Below are 17,883 nucleotides of genomic sequence, written 5' to 3'. Positions count from 1 at the left end.
CTGTACGTCACCTTTACATCAGTTTGTGACAGCTCCTTATCCCAGCTCTCCAAGGGCCTGGCTGAGATCAGAAATTACTTGAAGAGTATCTGCTGGAAGCTGGATCTGGGAAAGACTGGTGTGGGGGTGGTGGGGAGAGGGAAGCACTTAAAAGAACTCACCACCACCATATAAATCCCTCCCCTCCCCACAGTGAAGGATTCTGCCCTAAGATTGTTAAGGACACCCTATCTTAATTAATGTTTGTTTTGCAATTTGAGATGATCTGATAAAAGGTGCTGTATAAGTGAAAAGTAGTCTCACTGTGATTAAATTATAACGTGCTGTGTGATGGAGAATTAATCTGCAAGGATAGATTCTCATTGAGGATTTTTATCCTTCTCTGAATATGAACCAAACATACAGGCTGTAGCTTTCAGACAGTAATGTGAATTGAATTGATAGTGCTTTCTGTCTCCTGCCTCAATACTGCAGCCCTAATTAATAGTATTAAAATCAAATTGAGACTGCTGGAGAAAGGAAATATCATGTTTAGTAGCTAGATTAAATGTTAGCCAAATTCATGGAGGATTAAAGCATTTTATTTTTTAATAATTCTTTATCCTGCAGGAATTACAACTGGTCCTCATAATACTGTAGTCTGGAATTCTTCCAATATTATATAATCTATTGTCATCCGTTCTGAGCATTCTTTGAGACCGGCCTTGCTAAAGCCACCCAAATGATCTAGTGCAAGGGAGTTGACCTGAATGTTTTTGCCAAATTTTTTGCTTTTTTTTTTTTTTTTTTTAAGCTGCTTTACTTGGCTTGGGAAAATCCACTATTAGCCAAAAGTTCAGCTTTCTTAATTAAAAAAAAAAAATCAAAAGTACAACTCACAAAAGGTACATCTCCTGGACAAATACGGAATAATGCTAAGGAGTATATCACCATGACGTATGGTCAGGGAAGATGAATGGGAGTTTGTTGGCTGGATCAGATCTCCGGAGAAACTACAGACAAACTCCTGCTTTAGGGACACATTCTATTACTGTACATTGAGATTTCTCAAATGGGGGCAGGAAACTCTGCAAGTTTCTGCTTCTTAGGTCTCCTTGGAATCTTTTAATTGGGGAAGTAGGGTCTGAATTTTTTTTTTACCATGGAACTTCCAGAGGCTTCAATCTTCTACATCTGTGAGTGTCCCAAGAACTGCCTGTGATATCTGCAGAGGGCATGAGCATCCCTTGCCACAGGGCTTCCTCAGAGGCCATGCTGCCTGCCACTCCTGCAAAGTTCCCTTTAAGGAAAGTTTACTGCTGCAGAGGGTTTAGTATAGCTCAGAGCCCCAGCTCTTTTATTTAACTCAACATATTACAAAATTTAAACTTATACGATATCCCAACCTCTCAATGTGCGCTTTGCCTGTCTTTATGGTTCCAATACTGCAGTCTGATCCAAGGAGTCTTGCACCCCCGCAAAGACTCATCTACGTCAATGATAACTCTGCACAGGCATAACAATCTGCCATGTGGATCTTAATGTAGGATTGGGGCATCAGACTGTAGCCGCCTCAAGGCAGGGACTGTGTCTTTCAATATTCCATGTAGAATCAAACACCTTGTCAGTGCTTACCAAGTAACAATTAATCACTCTGAGCGACTCATTGCTGTCTCCGACCATAAATGTTGCCAAGTTTATTAAATAAATAGAACTAGATGCTTAAATTATTTCTTAAGTTTCCAGCATAACTCTTGGCCTTCATGGCCCACAGGTGGGCATAAAAATAATAATACCAGAACCTTAAAGTGATGTGGGATTAAGGTTTTTTTTTTTTTATAAGTAACCTTATCTATAAACTCAGTGGTATGATTCTTGATGGAAATAATTTACGTAATTTTTCTAGGTGTGTCATGTTTGGTACCATTGTATTTGTGGGAGAAAGGGCTTTTGAATGACACCCAATTCGACCCATTTCCAATGACACTATATTATCAAAATTTCCACCAATGGAGGACATGCAGGTGGCAGCTGATGGGGGCAGCGAGTCCCCCCTGCTATCCCACAGAGAGTGACACCAATGAAATTCTGTAGATTTTTACAAATCAAATGGCACCTCCCTTACCTTTCTATCACTAACTTGCCCATGGAATGAGATTTTACGACATTGCGCTCCCAGACTGAATGGGCCAAATTCTGCTCTCTGTTCCACTGGTGAACATTTGAAATAACTCCACTGACTTCTGACTATACTGAAATTTCCTCAGAATGGGCCAAATCCTGTGCTCGGTTGTATCACTGTAAATCCAAATAACTCCACTGGTGTCAGTGGATTTAGTCTAGATTTATATTAATGAAAGTGAGGGCAGAATTTGGCCCACCATGATAAAATAAATCAGTCATTTCAGTGCCCATGGGAGGATGATAGTTGCGCATCAGTGATCATCTCTATTGTCTAATCCTATTAGATAATATCACCCTCCCCCACACTCACACCTTCAGCAAAAAGGACCACAGGCTTTTCAGAATTCATGAGGTATTAAAATCCTCATTACTGTGATAAAAGACACTAATAGAATATAAAAATCACTAATCGGGGCTCAGCCTAATGGATCCAATTGTGCTTTGCCTGCCTCTTCCCAGATCAGAGCAGTACGCACATCCAGGGAAATGCTCTGCCCTGAAACGCAACCCTTTTCCCCTTCATTAGGGTGAAACTGTTGCACACTATTCTGGAACCAGTGGGAAGTGAACTTTGTCATCCTGTTACTCTCAGAGAAGACTAGGCTTGGGTAAGGAAGATGACAGTCTGATGGCTTTCTGACAGAAAAGCATTTTTGAGAGAAAGCAAATTTCCCCCTCCCCACAAAAAGTGCTTATCCAGGAAAATCCATACAGGTGCTAGTTGAGTGGGATGATAGACTGAGCTAAATGCTGACTCACTGGGGTAGCTTCATGAAAGCCACAGCTCATTTTCATCAGGGTCCTGGCGTGACAAGGCTATTTAGTAAACAAGTTCCTTTACACCAGACAATGTTTGCACCTGTTTTAAGAGAAGGAATGCTTTATTCCAGTTTGGGGGCTGTAACTCCACTAGCCTGCCCTGCTGCAGCTTCAGCTCTAGGCACTTTTCTCATCTCCACAAATAAAGAGGCTGAGATCCTGGTGAGCAGGAGATGGGGAACAGCCTGGCAGTGACACCTTCACAGCACTGTTCCCTCTCTGTAGAGGCCCTGTGAAATTCAGGCTGCAAGGCATGGGGGAGGCACACCTACTACCTGCAGCATATAGTCACCATTAACTTACCCAGTCTATGGCTGTAGGGGATGTCCTGCCTGCATGGCTCCTTCAGGCACTGTGCTCTCAAAGAGTGGAGAGACACTGCATAGGCACAAGGGCTCTGTTCAGAAAAGCCTGGCTTCTGTGAATCCCCTGGGACCTGCTGGTTTTTGGAGACAGCCCCCCTGCTTCTTTTTCAGGAGAGATGGGTAAGTCACATACCCCTGACAGAATAATGAGGAGGAAACTCTGCAAGAGAAATCTCTTTGATTATCCATCCTGGAGTTTTCTTTCCCCTTAGGTGGGAGTCAACCATAGGGGAGGGGGGGGGTGACAAGGCCTTGTGCAGTTAGCAGACTAGTTTGAGCAAAGGGCATATTCACAGCCTGAGTGGCACAAGAGTGAACATAAATAAGGAGTCAAGTCATTTATAGTCCTAAAAAAGGAGTTAATACCAGGTTTGGGTGGGTGGGACAGAGCTAAAGTGGGTCTGAAATGAATGACATATGGTAGTTTGCAATGAGATAGAGTTAACAGGTATTTCCATTAAAGATATACATCGTTTTCCATGCCGGTGACTCATTATAGTAGGTCATGGTATAAAAAAGCTCAATCATAGCTTAATCCCTTTGGTATTTTAATAGGCTCTAAAAAATCTTATTGTAGATGCCAACTTTTATTAGTATACTGTTCAACTCCCACTGTAAACAGATTCAAGTGTGATTTCCGGGTTCTACACAGCCGAGGCTTTCTCCAAACTACAGTAAATATTAAGAAATAAAGCTCTCTCTTGCCTCAGTTGAAGAAACACAATTTCAGTAGAATCTATAAGTGTCTAGCTTGGAAATAAAGGTAAGCTTTTCAAAAGACCTCAGGGCTGGCCTAGCTCTGCTCCCAGTGAAGGCAACAGATCCCACCCTAAATTATTTATATCCTCTTAAAAACTAATTCTGTAAATAATCTCTCTTGAGTAAACCTGGCCAATCTGATTGAGGGTATGCCCACACTTGAGCTGGAGGTGTAATTTCCAGTTACTTGTTTGGGCTAGCATCCCTGGTAGATATCTAGGATCCCGGGTGGGACAGTATTCAGGGCAGCTAGCCTGTCCTGTTGTTTGTGCTGCCACTACTACATTTCTGTTTTTAGTGTTCTAAATGACCCAAAGCTGGCACGCATACGTCTACCCAAGTCGGAAACTACACCTCAAGCTTGGTTGTATATGTACCCTGTTTCCAATTGTCTGCTTCTAATTCCTGTTAAATTAGCAGCATTCATGAACATCTGGGGATAAAGCCTGCACTAACTTACCCTCCCAGGCAAACCACAGTGACTTCAATGAAGTTGCCCTTCAGTGTAGGTCAATCAGAATTGACCCTCAGTGTATTGAGTTGTTTTATTTGGTGTTTTTGAGCCAGATTACATCACAATGGCATGATGTCTATTTAGACTCGAACAGGAATAAAAATGCATGCAAATCCTGCATTTGCAATCAGCTAATGGATAGGGCACATGCAGAGATTTGCAGACATACTCAGCCTTACATGCAAAACTGGGAGGCAGCCTATTAAGATGTTTAGGACTCTAAATCATTTCAAGTTTTTTTAAGATTATGGGACAAATCTTGTTCCCCCTGATGTATGATTTCAATGGCAACATGATTTAATCTCATAAGTGAAAGAACATGATTATGACAACAGGATGAGGCATGAATACTAACTGCTGGTTTAAACACTGGGCTTGATGTTGATATTTTGCGTTTGAGTGTACATCCCCAAATTTGTTGCAAATTTTTTATGCAGCTTGTCTAGTAAATTTATGGTCCTAATATTTAAATGATTGGGCTCTGTATGCCGGTTGTTGGACAGATGTATTGATAGACGTGTATTGTACACAATTATTGATCACAGAAACGTTATAGTGGAGGGAGGGCTGGCCACAGCATGCAGAGTACTGCTTAACTGGTTCAGCTTTACATTGGCTTTGAATGTGTGCACAGCCAGACAAACACACACCTATCTGGAATGATGCACTGAGAGGAACAAGTAAAACACCCAACAGTGGATTACACATACTTATTTCTTTAAGGAAAGCAATGATCTTTGTCTTTTTAAAAAAGCACTTAGAACATTCTGAAAGGTACTGTCTCAAAACCACACACTTCAAAACTCAAGAAAAGATCGCTGTGCTCCTCACAATAGTGCACCATGCCAACCTCAAACTTTAAGGGCCTGATTTATAAAGGTGACCTGCAAAAGGGGGGAAACATTTCCATTTATTACTCCTTTTGTGATGCATAAAGGTAGCCTCATAAATTCTAAATCCTCCTGCTTACCCAAATTTTTTCTTGTAGGTGTTTGGTACTTTAGATCAGGAATTTCAAGTCTTGACCTACCCATTTTTGCTGTAGGGCTGGGAGTTAGAATGAGAGCTCAAATGTCAGCCAATTATGATGATATTCTTATTTTAGATATTTTATGTAGTTATATGGCCTCTGTGATTGTAATATTTAAGCGCCTCACTGTCTTTAATTATAGAGCCTCACAAAACCCCTGAGAGGTAGGGATGTATTATCCTCATTTTACAAATGGGGAACTGAGGCACAGAGAAACTAAATGACTTGCCCAAGTAGATCAGTGGGTGAACAGAGAATTGAACTTGGGTTTCACAAGCACCAGACTATCATCCTATTCTCTAAGCAATCCTTCATCTCAGTTTTTCCAGTCCTCAGCTGATGGAGATGGGATTTTTACAGGTCTTTTATCTCAACCATTTGCCAGAAGTTTGAGTTAATAAGGCTTTTATAAAGACAAACAAAAACACAGAGCTTTAAACAGCTTGACTAAACTGTCTCCTATCTCTTGAGAAAACTGCAGCCCTGGTTTCAGACACTTGTGATGTCACTTTCTCTCTAGTTCTCCACTCCTCTAGCAAGAAAAGGCAAGTCAAGACCTGAGATTTCAAATCTTAAAAAAGAAGCAGGGAACAAAAAGTTTAGACAAAATTAACTAATTAAAAAACAAAAGCTCTTTGGAAGTCTTCTTTAGCATCATACAGCAACTAAGAGGACAATACTTTTCTTTTTTGGCATGGCAGCTCACCTTTAAATAGGCTTCTATCTGACTTCCAATTTTGCAAGTACAAATAAGTATACCTGTAATTCATTTACATTTGCCAACTAGCTGCAATTAGCAAAGGTAACATTTAAACCACCTGATTTGTACACAGAAGTAATTACTGAAAATCTGGCCCATTTTGAGTTATCTAAGTGGAAAGAGACTCAAAATCTGAATTTTTAAAAAGTGGATATTTTCCCCCTCTGCTCTTGCGTAACACAAAAATGGCTGATAATTTTCCATTCATATTTCCCAGGGGGCCTAGCAAATTTCATCCCAAAAAATCATTTGTTGTAACTAATATTGAAAGACCAAGCCAAAGAGCCTTGCTTATTATTCATTATTTGTATTGTGCTAGTGCTAGGAGGCCCAGTCCTGGACCCAATTGTACTGGGCACTGTACAAACAGAGAACATTCCTTTCTCTTCCACAGACTTTCCGTATGGTCTTTTCTTGATGGCTACACACAGCAGTGTTTGAGGTAGGATCTAGGTTAGGTGTAAGTGAGGGTTAAGAAAGCAGGTTTAAGGCCAAAGCAGCAATAGGGTTCAGGTACAAATATCTTGTGAGTTATCTTAAAATCCCATGAGAACAACAGTTCTTGTGAGACTTTTGCCACTTTGTGCTACATCCAACTCAGAAAATAGGCATCTTCCATTTTTGGATCTGTAAGAAAAACCATAGCTACTATTTCAGATCCAGGGATTTTTTTCCCATCCCTTCCCTGTCTTTTAAAATGGAAGGAGCGGTAGATCTCAGGATCTCATGTTCAAGTCTGGTTGATCTGTATCTCTTCTATTACTTTTGCTCTTTCTTTGAACATTTCCAGATTCCTGTGGCATAGGAAATTCCAAGAAATGACAGTGGCTATATTGCCTCAGTACATGTTCCACATAATTTCTTCAGTCTTAATTGCAAAAACTCCCTGGACTCTACACCTCTCTCCCAACTTCACTGTGTATGCCACCATTCATACAATTCAAACAGGAAGACAAAATATCAGAAAATCACTACAGCCATTGAACTCAGACCTTTTTACCTGTCACATTCTTCTTACATAGGAGTTACATGGCATGCTCTTTTAAAGCATATAAATCATGGTATATTTAGACCTGGCCATCAGAAAGCTTTATGCCTTGTAACTGATGCTAAAGGACCTTGACATCTTCTAACTCTCTTGCCTCATTACTCTTCTGAATGTCTATTTAATACGTTTGATGTTCTTTCTTTACTAAGCTAATAAAGTGATGAAGTATGACAGAGGTAGGATTTCATTGGCAGAGGATACAACTGAACAAATCCAATCTCTAGAGGTAGTAAAAGGAAGATATGAACTTTCATTAAGGACAAAGCCCAGTTTTGTTTTTACTGAGAGGCTGTAGAGATGATATCTGAGCCTGCTAAGCCTATTAGATAGAAACACTTTAATAGAACCCAGTTTGCTGCACTTACCAAAAAACAATTCTTCTGTTCAGATAACATTTAGAGATCTTATATATATAGTTACAATGTAGTGTAAGACAAGAAGAAAGTCATGAAACTAGTTGGGAACAATTCTGCAATCTCCATCCAATAATTCTAAAACTTTTAAATTCACATGATTAGATTACCATTTTTATTCTCATTAGCTCTTGGTTTTTATAATTTGTAGGTAATTTACAGTCAGGTATGAATATAATCTCCTGCTCTAACAAGTTTACATTCTAGATATGGATTTTACATTTCCTTCTTATTCACATCTTGTGTTTTGTTTTTGGTTCACTGATATCCTTACAAGGCTGTGATGGCTACATTTCAGATTTCTAATACTTGAAATTCAAAGATCCAGAAAAATGATTTAGTATAGAACCAGCTTTGCATGAACTAGTTGTCTCAGGAAACACGTAATGGCATCAAGAGCTTTTCTCCTCTAGGCCACTGGCTCAAATTATTATTATTTACTAGTAGTAGTATTTATTAAATGTATTACTGTAACACCTAGGAGCCCTATTCATGGACCAGCACCCCATTGTGTGAGGCGCTCTACAAATAGAACAAAACAACAGTCCTGCCCCAAAGAACTTACAATCTAAGTATAAGACAAGATACAACAGATGGATACAGACAGACCAATAGGAGAGTACAAGAAAACAGTGAGACAATACTGGTCAGCATAATAGGCAGTGTAATCTCAGCACACCAGTGGCCCAACCCTTGTCATGTTTTTTGTAGTTATCATGGCAAAGGAGAGATTTGAAGGAGGATAATGAGGTAGCTTTGCAGATGTTTACGGGGAGCTCCTCCCAACCATGACGGACAGTTTGAGAGACAGCACGAAGGTGCTTGTTGGAAAATGTAAAGGTGTGCGATGAAGGCTGGCATCATGGATGATTGGAGGTGGGAGCTGACCTCTCGATAGTGGATGAGAGATGATAAAGTGAAGAGAAGTAGCTTATGTTTGGTGCTATAGAGAAAGGTGAGCCAGTGGAGGGATGCAAAGATGGGGGGATGTGGACAAAGCGATAGGCTAGGGAAATTATCTTTGCCGCAGCATTCTGAATGGATGTGAGTAAAGACTGCATTTGTCAGGGCCAGAGAAAAGAATATTGCCATAGTCAGGAGGCAAGAAGATGAGAGCCTGGATGAGAGTTAGCTGTGTGAATGGATAGGAAAGACCATATCTTAGAGATGTTATGTAGAAAGAAACAGCAAGACTTAGACTTAGATTGGATGTGGGGACCTAGAGAGATGATGACCAGGTTATAGGTTTGAGTGACAGGCAGGATGGTGATGTTTTCTATAGTTATCAAGAAAGGAGAAAAAAAGACATCGCCAGATGGACATCTGTTTGATGACTTACAGTTTATGAAATGAGTTGATGGTCTCTGTGACTTCAGATCCCAAAGCAATCAACATGGCACCTTTCAAGAGCGCTTTTAAAACGTATTTAAAATACATAGCAAGTCCTATCCAAAACCTTAGTTATGTAACATTTCTCTTGTTCATTAGCATTCTTTATTCACAGGATGCCGGGTGCTTCCTGTATGATTTAAAGACTGTCTCCAGCTGTGAATGGAAACGATTTAGCATTCAGCTACAGGATCAACTCTTCTAGCTCAAACCAGCAGATACATTTAATCCAGACTTCCTCATAGATATTCAGGAGTTTTGACATTGACTTTAATAGGGCCAGGATTTCACCCATAGTGTGTAGCAAACAGGAAACCCACTTCCAGCAGTTGTTTTATTAACAGTCTTTCTTTTAATAAGTGGGATTTTATTTGTGGTGGATGCACATAAAGTAGAGCGTTTGGAATAATAAATAGACTTTTAAAAAGACAGTTCTGTTATTGGCTGGATGCAGAGGTTAAACTCAATTACATCTCATCACATTTCCATAAAATAATTGAGTGTCTGTGTGAGTGCAATCCAAGAAACAAATGATGTGGACAGGTTCATCTGGCTAGCTTAATTGCCTTGTGCCATGGATTTTGTGAAGGGATTTGAGAACCCTGTCCTCCTTCTGGGTCAAGCAATGTCTCATTCCATGAAAAATATACTGTATTCTGGTGTAAACACTTGCAAGTACAATTTTAAATTTCACTTTCTCTAAGCTCTTGTGTGAATAAATCTCGAATGCTTGTGTGCAGACTTCAGGCTTTGACTATTTGAATATTCAGAGTTTGATTCTTCCCTGAAAAAAATATGGCATCATTGTGTTCAGTTTACAAGTAAACCAGACTCAGATGCGGTGGAATTTGTGTCTTTCTACTGCATGTGAGGTTGGGAGCAGGATCTGGGGGAATTTGGGCAGCAGACCCATGACCCCTGCAAGCTGTGAGGCAGGGTTTGTCCACTTGTCAATAAGACATCAGTGTGACCTCTATATCACAAATGAGTCATATATGATATTACATTAGTCACTGAGTCATCCAGCTGGTATCCAGAGTTCTCCAAGGAGCAATGACCCCAAATTAGTACCAATGGCACTTACCGTCCTGTGCTCAGAGTAGAAAAGGTGTAAGTTAAAGTTGCCTTGAACCTAAGCAAATTAGGCTGAGGCATGCTTCTGCCCTAAACCATGAAACTAACTACTGTCCACTATCCAGTAGATGTTTATATTAAGTGAGGTAAAGACCAATAAAACAATAAATTTTTAATCCTTTTTGAATCCCACTAAACTCTTGGCCTCAATAACATATTGTGCCAATAAGTTCCACGGGTTAATTATGAATTCTGTAAAAATATTTCCTTTTTTTTTTCAGTTTAATATTGTTTGCCTTTCCATTTCATTGGGTGTCTCCTTGGTCTAGTATGAGAGAGGGTAAATAGGAGCTCCCTATTTACCTTTATAATCTTATTTTGGGGTATTGTTTTTAGATCTAGTTTCTGCCATATTCTCAAAAGGATCATCACTGATTTCAAAATATATCCTTAAGGTCATGGCTCCTTATGTTGTTATGTAACATGCAACGTGTTACCTTCAAAAAGCAGTAAGAATGAATGTAGTTACCGAATTAAGTCTAGCAATGCATCTGCAGAGCTCATAATTGGCTTTCCACTCTCTTCGGTGTTCTCCTTCTGGGCTGCTCCACCAGGATGGATAATGGAGACCATAATTATTCCCACAATCACAGCCACAAATGTTGTCCATAGATAGTAAGTGACGGTTATGATGCCTAATCGACTGGAAGTCTTAGCATCCAAGGCTGCTAGTCCAGACATTAAGCTGTAGAAAAAACAAACACAAAAAAACACACAAAACATATAGTATCTTTTGCATATAATTAGTACAATGTAAAACCTCATTTCTTAATTATTCTAATTTATCTGTGTCCACCTGAGTGCCTATATAATGATGCTTCTGGAAGGAGCTTTTAGATCCAGATGTCCTAGATTCAGTCCCCAGAGGTGACTGAACCTGGGACCTCTGGATCTAAGAGCATGTGCCTCTACCGCCCAAGCTAATAAAAACAGATCCTAGTAGCTTGAAAGAAGTAGCAGTTTCACAAAACTCCATGCATGGTGAATGCAGGGTGGGCTCGCTGTCCAACCCCCTCGGCTGTTCCTGGGTCACCATGAATTTCATCCCTTGCCTCATATTATAAACAGACATGCTTTCTTCTTCCTATTAGTTTTTTCCCCTCAATATGTTTGTAAAAATCCATTCTCATTCCCCTAGGCCCTTTTGGCTAGTATTACATTGTTCTACTGTTTTGCTGCTCTTCTTTCCTATAAGCTGTAACTGACACTGTGCATTCACATTTGGGTGTTTCCACCTTTAAATCCATTAACGAGTGTGAGTCACTCAGCTGCTATGGTAATGGACGTCATAAGTACCGATGATAGATACAGAGACTATTAACTTATGAAGAACAGGAGTACTTGTGGCACCTTAGAGACTAACAGATTTATTTGAGCATAAGCTTTCGTGGGCTACAGCCCACTTCTTTGGCATCTGAAGAAGTGGGCTGTAGCCCATGAAAGCTTATGCTCAAAGAAATTTGTTAGTCTCTAAGGTGCCACAAGTACTCCTGGTGTTTTTGCGGATACAGACTAACACGGCTGCTACTCTGAAACCTGTTATTAATTTATGGTTAGTACTCAGAATGCTTAACTTATGGTTATTACTAATATGTGGTTAAATTACTGTTGCTGAGTGAATAAACTGACCACAGCAGTTTGTTACTTTATTAGTGAAAAAATAAACTAACAGGAGATATTCTGTTTCGCCATTCCAGTAATGTATCACCTTATTCTCAGCCTCAAAGCTCCATGTATATTTTGGCACAAGTAAAATAAGTACATATTGACTGCTCTATGAATGTCAAGGGACCCATTTTCAAAATTGCCCATGGAAAAATTGTGTGCAGTTGGCACCTAACTTGTACATGAATTTACTCTTCTTGCACGGGCAAATTGGATAGTTACATTAAAAAAGGCCAGTTATATGTTTAACGGGCTATTTGTGTGTGCAATGACAAATTTGCAGAAGCAACTGCGATAACCAAATGTGCAACCTAGGCATGTGATTGTGTCTGGTTTTTACATAAAAGCGTAAAGATTCAAGAGGGCTTTGCCATGAGCCCTGTGTCGGGGCCGTGTGGTGTTGTGCTTCCCCAAGAGTAGACCAGGAAGCAGATTGTGACTCCTGCTTCCCAGTTTCCTCCTGCTCTAGTGATGGGATCCCACATTGTACCAGCCCTCTGCTTGCTACAGTGACCTGGTGTAGCTGCACTGTCCCGCACATTGGGGAGTGAAGCCCATACCCACCCTGCCCATCCGCCTATGTGGGAGGGGGGAGCAGAGGCTCTTCAAGCCCTCAAACATCACACAGCTGCCTTTGTAGTGCTTTACTGCTCCCTAATTTCCCTGCACAGGCACATAAGACAGGCCACCATCTAGCCCTAAATTTGTTCAGCACTGCTTTGAACTAGGCCCAGGATCATGAAGATTTATGTTATCCCAAGCTGTGTTACGATCTACTAATAAACCTGGAAACACCAATATTTCACTTAGCTTTGGTTAATGTTTAATTTTTAAAACAATTTCTAGTTTCTTTTAAATATAGAGCACAGTAAAAAAATAAAATTAAAGGAGCAGTACAACATGTTGTCAAGTTTTAGTGTGACTCTTTCATGCAGCTGTTATCACTATGGAGAGTTGCTTGTCAAATCCTTCATCACAAATAACTATTTATTAGCAGACAACTCCTGATATTTACAGGATCTCCTTCATCTTGCACTGTTTGGTGAAGTTGTCTAGAGCTGAAGTGCAGTTTAACCTTAATAGTAGATTGAATGAAATAATAGTGGTGGGATTTAATGCTCAGGTTCCTGCTGTCCAGTAGATTAATTAAGAAAATGCATTGTTTTTCTGCTTTGCCAGTCTCCAGTCCGGCATGTTTTGTTATCAGTTCAGAGCAGTATTGGGGGGAGGAAGGGTGAGTATTGTTCTAAAACAAACAAAAAACTATTTTATAAAAGTGAAGTTAAATATTGCAAGTAATCTAACTTTCACAGGGTCGTTTTATGCAGAATAATTTTGATGTTAATTCGACTACTAGAATCAAATTCTGCTCTCCATTACATTCATACAATTATACTGTTTTTTGAGGTGTAACGGAGAGCAGAATTTGACCTTTAATTGTCAAATGGCCCCTGGAAGAAGATTGAAATGGCTTGATCAAGAAGATGCACATTTGTTCTAAAGCCGGGTTACAAATGTAGCAACTTTTTCAGTTTAACAGCATTTGCAAACTGTTGCTGATTTTGTTCAAATGTATTCGTTATTCTTAAGAATTCACTGAGTTCGCTTGGACTATTTGCCATTTGTTATTCACATTATATGATTAATCAGCTGAGTCACATGATATTGATTTTGTGCAGTTACTGAAACAAAACTAATGAATAAATCACTTCCAAATAATTAAATAATAAATAATTTAAAAATTCATGGACCTCTTGAATTGTGAACATTTTTACAAATACCCTGCCATTGTCTGAATACCCATGAACAACTGATCCTACAAACCCGAGTGAACTGAACTGTGTGCCTTTATTTGCAAAAATATGAACAAATTATTTTTGGAGGATCACCCTGTCTAGAGAAGATGGAGGAATTGCCTTTGTGCCCTAAATACAGGTTAACACCTTTTGAATCTAACACATAAATGTACTGACTCCTATCAAGCTACATCAATAAAAGGAAAAACTCAAATGTCTCTGTAACATACAACCAGTTCTCTAGTTTCACACCAGTCACCATTTTTAATTATTGTTACTTACATTACAGTGCCACACAAAGCCCTTAATCAGATTCAGGGGTCCTTTATGTTAGGTATTGGACAAACAGAGGTAGAGGGAGGCACTGATCCCATGGCTAGCAGATCTGTAACTAGAAAGATGTGTTCTCTGGTGTGGACAAGGCACTAGATGAAAATACTTTGGCTCTATTCCTGGCTCTGCCACTGACCAACTGTGTGACCTTGGGCAAGTCACTTCTCTGTGCTTCTGTTTCCTCTCTTGCCCTTTGTGTGTCTTATCCATTTAGATTGTAAGCTCTTCTGGGCAGGGACTGTATTCTACTACACTGGACTGTCAGGGGCCTAGGCTGCAGCAGAGCCAATCTCCTGGCAAACTAATGAGTGCAGCTGGCCCTGATGGACCTGTGCCTGCCTGCTCCAGCCCCCAGCATCTTTCTGACTCTCAGCTGAGAACCTCAGCTCCACCTTCTAACGGTGACTCTGGTTAACCCTTCAGCTTAGGCTTCTTTTTTTGACTCTGGCTCTGATCCCCCGCTGTGCTTTTTAACCGTGACTTCAGTTAATCCAGTGGTCCCCAACCTTTTTCGTCTGGCGGGCGCCAGACGACGAGCCACGGAGGACCGTGGCAGCGGACGAGCATCTGCCGAAATGCCGCCGACAAGCGGCAACGTCAATAGGCGTTGCCGCCGAAATGCCGCTGATTTTTGGCGGCATTTTGGCGGCGACGCCTCTGGATGACGACAAGCGGCGGCATTTCCGTGGCGATGCCTATTGACGTTGCCGCTTGTCAGCGGCATTTCGGAGGATGCTCATCTGCCGGCCAGTACGTGGGCGGACTTAGACGCCCCGGCGGGCACCATGGCGCCCACGGGCACCGCATTAGGGACCCCTGAGTTAATCTTTTGGCTTAGGCTTTTGGTCTCTGATGTCTGGCTATGGCCCTTGGCTTCTCTCCTGGATCCGCCACATCTGGATTCATCTCTAAGTGATAGGCCAGACTCTTGTTCCAGCCAGTAGCCCAGACCACCTATGACTTGGTTGCTGACAGTTTAAGCAGCCCAAAAGATTGAACAAGGGCAGGTAAGGGGCCAGACTGCCTTTCAGCTGGATTCTGCAGAGAAAGCCATCTCCCTGCTGGACATTGTGGGAATCCTGCAGACCTTACAGGCCCAGGTTATGGCCTTGCTGATACAAACTGAAGCCCTACAGGCTCAAGCCATTATGCCCAAATCTGCTGCCCCAGCTTCTACGGAGATTCCAATGCTGGATAAGTTTGACAGGAACCATAACAAGTTCTGTGGCATCATGAACTTGTGCCGGCTCCTGTTCATGTTTTGGCCCCAGTCATTCTCCACTGATCAGACTCAAGTAGGACTTATTATTTGTTTGCTACCTGGGGAGGCCCTGGCCTGGACATCTCCCTGCCTGGAGATTTTTAGCCCTCTTTATGAAGAGTTCATCTAAGCCATGGTGATTGTGTTAGGTGATGTGAATCACACATTGTCTGCCAACAGCATACTTAGGGGACCACGTTAGGGGAACAGGTTGATCACGATGTTTGCTGCAGAGTTCCAGCACCTGACAGCAAACACTAATGCAGTACTACCATTTCCGACACATGTTAAGCGAGGAAATCAAGGAAGAGCTAGCATGGGTAGAACTGCCGCCTGACCTGAACACCTGGGTCAAGCTGTGTGCTGGACACCTGACTGAACACCACCTGGAGAGAAATTCAAGTTCCCAACTCTCTTCCACATTCTCATCACGGGGATCCGGGCAGATCAGTCAGCTTCGACCTCGCCTCTGATGCACGGAAGAGCTAGCTTTGTGCTTCAGGCCCAGGCCTGTATTGTGGCGAATTTGGACACTATGCTATGGGATGCCCCACTAAGAACTGAGTGGTGTGTCAACCAGAAAGCCTCCAGGCCTCAGCCCCAATAGGGGGGTCTGGGCTGAACCTGTGTTTCCCCCCCTCCAGGACCTTCCACCTCTTGTCTACCAGCACCCTGGCTTTTGATGGACACCATGCCAGCACCCTCCAACTACCCCTCAGGCTACAACATTCCACCATATCAGAGGCTGAGCTGAAGGTGCTTGTGGACTCAGTGGCCTCTGACAATTTAATCGGCTTAGACTTTGCCCAGGTTCACTATATTCCAACTCAGTGCATGAGCGTTCCCTATTTGGTGGAGTCTGTTGACAGATCCCTCCTCTCCTCTGGCCCAGTTACTCATCAAATGGCATAGCCTAAAGCCTTGTTACTGTGCTCCAGGGTCAGCAGGAGGTCCTAGAACTCTGTCTCATCCAAACACCTCACTCCCCTGTTATCCTCGGCATTGCCTGGCTTGTCTCCCACAATCTGCATATCCAGTGGGGACCAGGCATGGCATGCTTCACATTGAGACTCTGCCAAGTCTTAACAAACTCTTTGGGGGGCTCTGCTGGGCCAAGATTTTTACTAAGTTGGACCTTCATGGGCCATACAAACTGGTCCAAATTACAGAAATCGATGAATGGAAGACTGTGTTCCATGCCCATTATGGGCATTTTGAATATTTAATTATGCTTTTTCGGTTATGTAATATTCCAGTGATGTTCCAGCATTTAATCAGTGATATCTTCTGGGACATACTGGACCAATTTGTGGTTATTTATTTGGACGATATTCTCATTCTTTCCAAAAACCAGATGCTGCACAAGCAATAGGGCCTATGTTCTCAACACACTCTGCCAAAACCATCTTTACAACAAACTAGAGAAATTTGAGTTTGATAGAGATACAATCGAGTTCCTGCCATCTCCAGGTAGAATGCCACAAAAGTTTAGTGGTTTCTTGGGTTTGCCAATTTTATAGGTTTTATCAAAGGATTCTCACACCTATTTGTCCTGAAAACTGCGCTCTTTTGAAAAGGGGTCCACTTTCGTCTGGTCATCAGAGACACAGATTGCGTTTGGTCAGCTAAAGAGATCTTTTACCTCAGCTCCCATTCTGTACACCCGAATCCTGCCAAGCCCTTCACCATAGAGGCAGATGCTTTGACCTTTTCCATTGGTGATGTTCTGTCACAACATACTGGCTCTCATAAACAGTTCCATCCCTACACCTTTTATTCATGAAAAGTAACAGCCACTGAGAAGAATTATGATATCTGAGACAAGAAGTTACTGGTGATAAAGGCAACATCTGAAGAATGGAGACAACTTCTAGAGGGAGATCGGTTCTCGGTCCAGGTCATTACGGATCCCCTCCCCCCCCCCACACACACACACACACTGTTTTTTGACTGTGGCTCAGATTAACCCTTTGGCTTAGGCTTTGGTTTTTTGATACCTGACTACAACTTTGGGCTTCCCTCCTGGACCCACCCCTGCTGGACTCAGCTCTTAACTGGTAGGCAGGACTCTTGCTCCAGCCACTAGGCCAGACTACCTATGACTTGGGTGCTGACATGGACACATGTTTTGTGCCTCTAGGCGCTACGGTAATACAAATAACGAAGAAGAAGCCATGTACTTGCTCTGAAAAGCTTAAATCCAAGAAGACAAGTGGCATACAAAGGGTGGAGGCAGAAGAGACAATTCAATTTTATATGAATCTATATTCTCATATTTATGCATATTTTCCTTTTTTTTTTTTTAGTTTTGTATCACATAAATAGCTTTCTCCAAGTGCCCATCACCTAAGCCACCATATATTGTCTGCTTCCTTATAGGCCTTTCAGCAGAAATGGAGTTTTAAAATGGATTTTAGGGAGCAGCAAATCAGTG

General features: G+C 41.6%; 1 protein-coding gene across 1 annotated transcript in view; it reads right to left on the bottom strand.

The window, feature by feature from the left end:
• LOC113406542 (excitatory amino acid transporter 5-like) overlaps positions 1–17,883 on the bottom strand; it is an 88,960-nt gene that overhangs the window by 36,053 nt on the left and 35,024 nt on the right. Inside the window, exon 3 of the mRNA XM_026651819.1 lies at positions 10,864–11,079. Coding sequence (XP_026507604.1) covers positions 10,864–11,079 — 216 coding nt within the window. The remainder of the gene's footprint in view (positions 1–10,863; positions 11,080–17,883) is intronic.

Source organism: Terrapene carolina, unplaced genomic scaffold (genome assembly GCF_002925995.2).
Source record: "Terrapene carolina triunguis isolate 2854851 unplaced genomic scaffold, T_m_triunguis-2.0 Scaffold103, whole genome shotgun sequence".
NCBI lineage: Eukaryota > Metazoa > Chordata > Testudines > Emydidae > Terrapene > Terrapene triunguis.
Note: the sequence above shows the minus strand (reverse complement) of the source record. Positions and strands in the feature narration are given on the sequence as shown.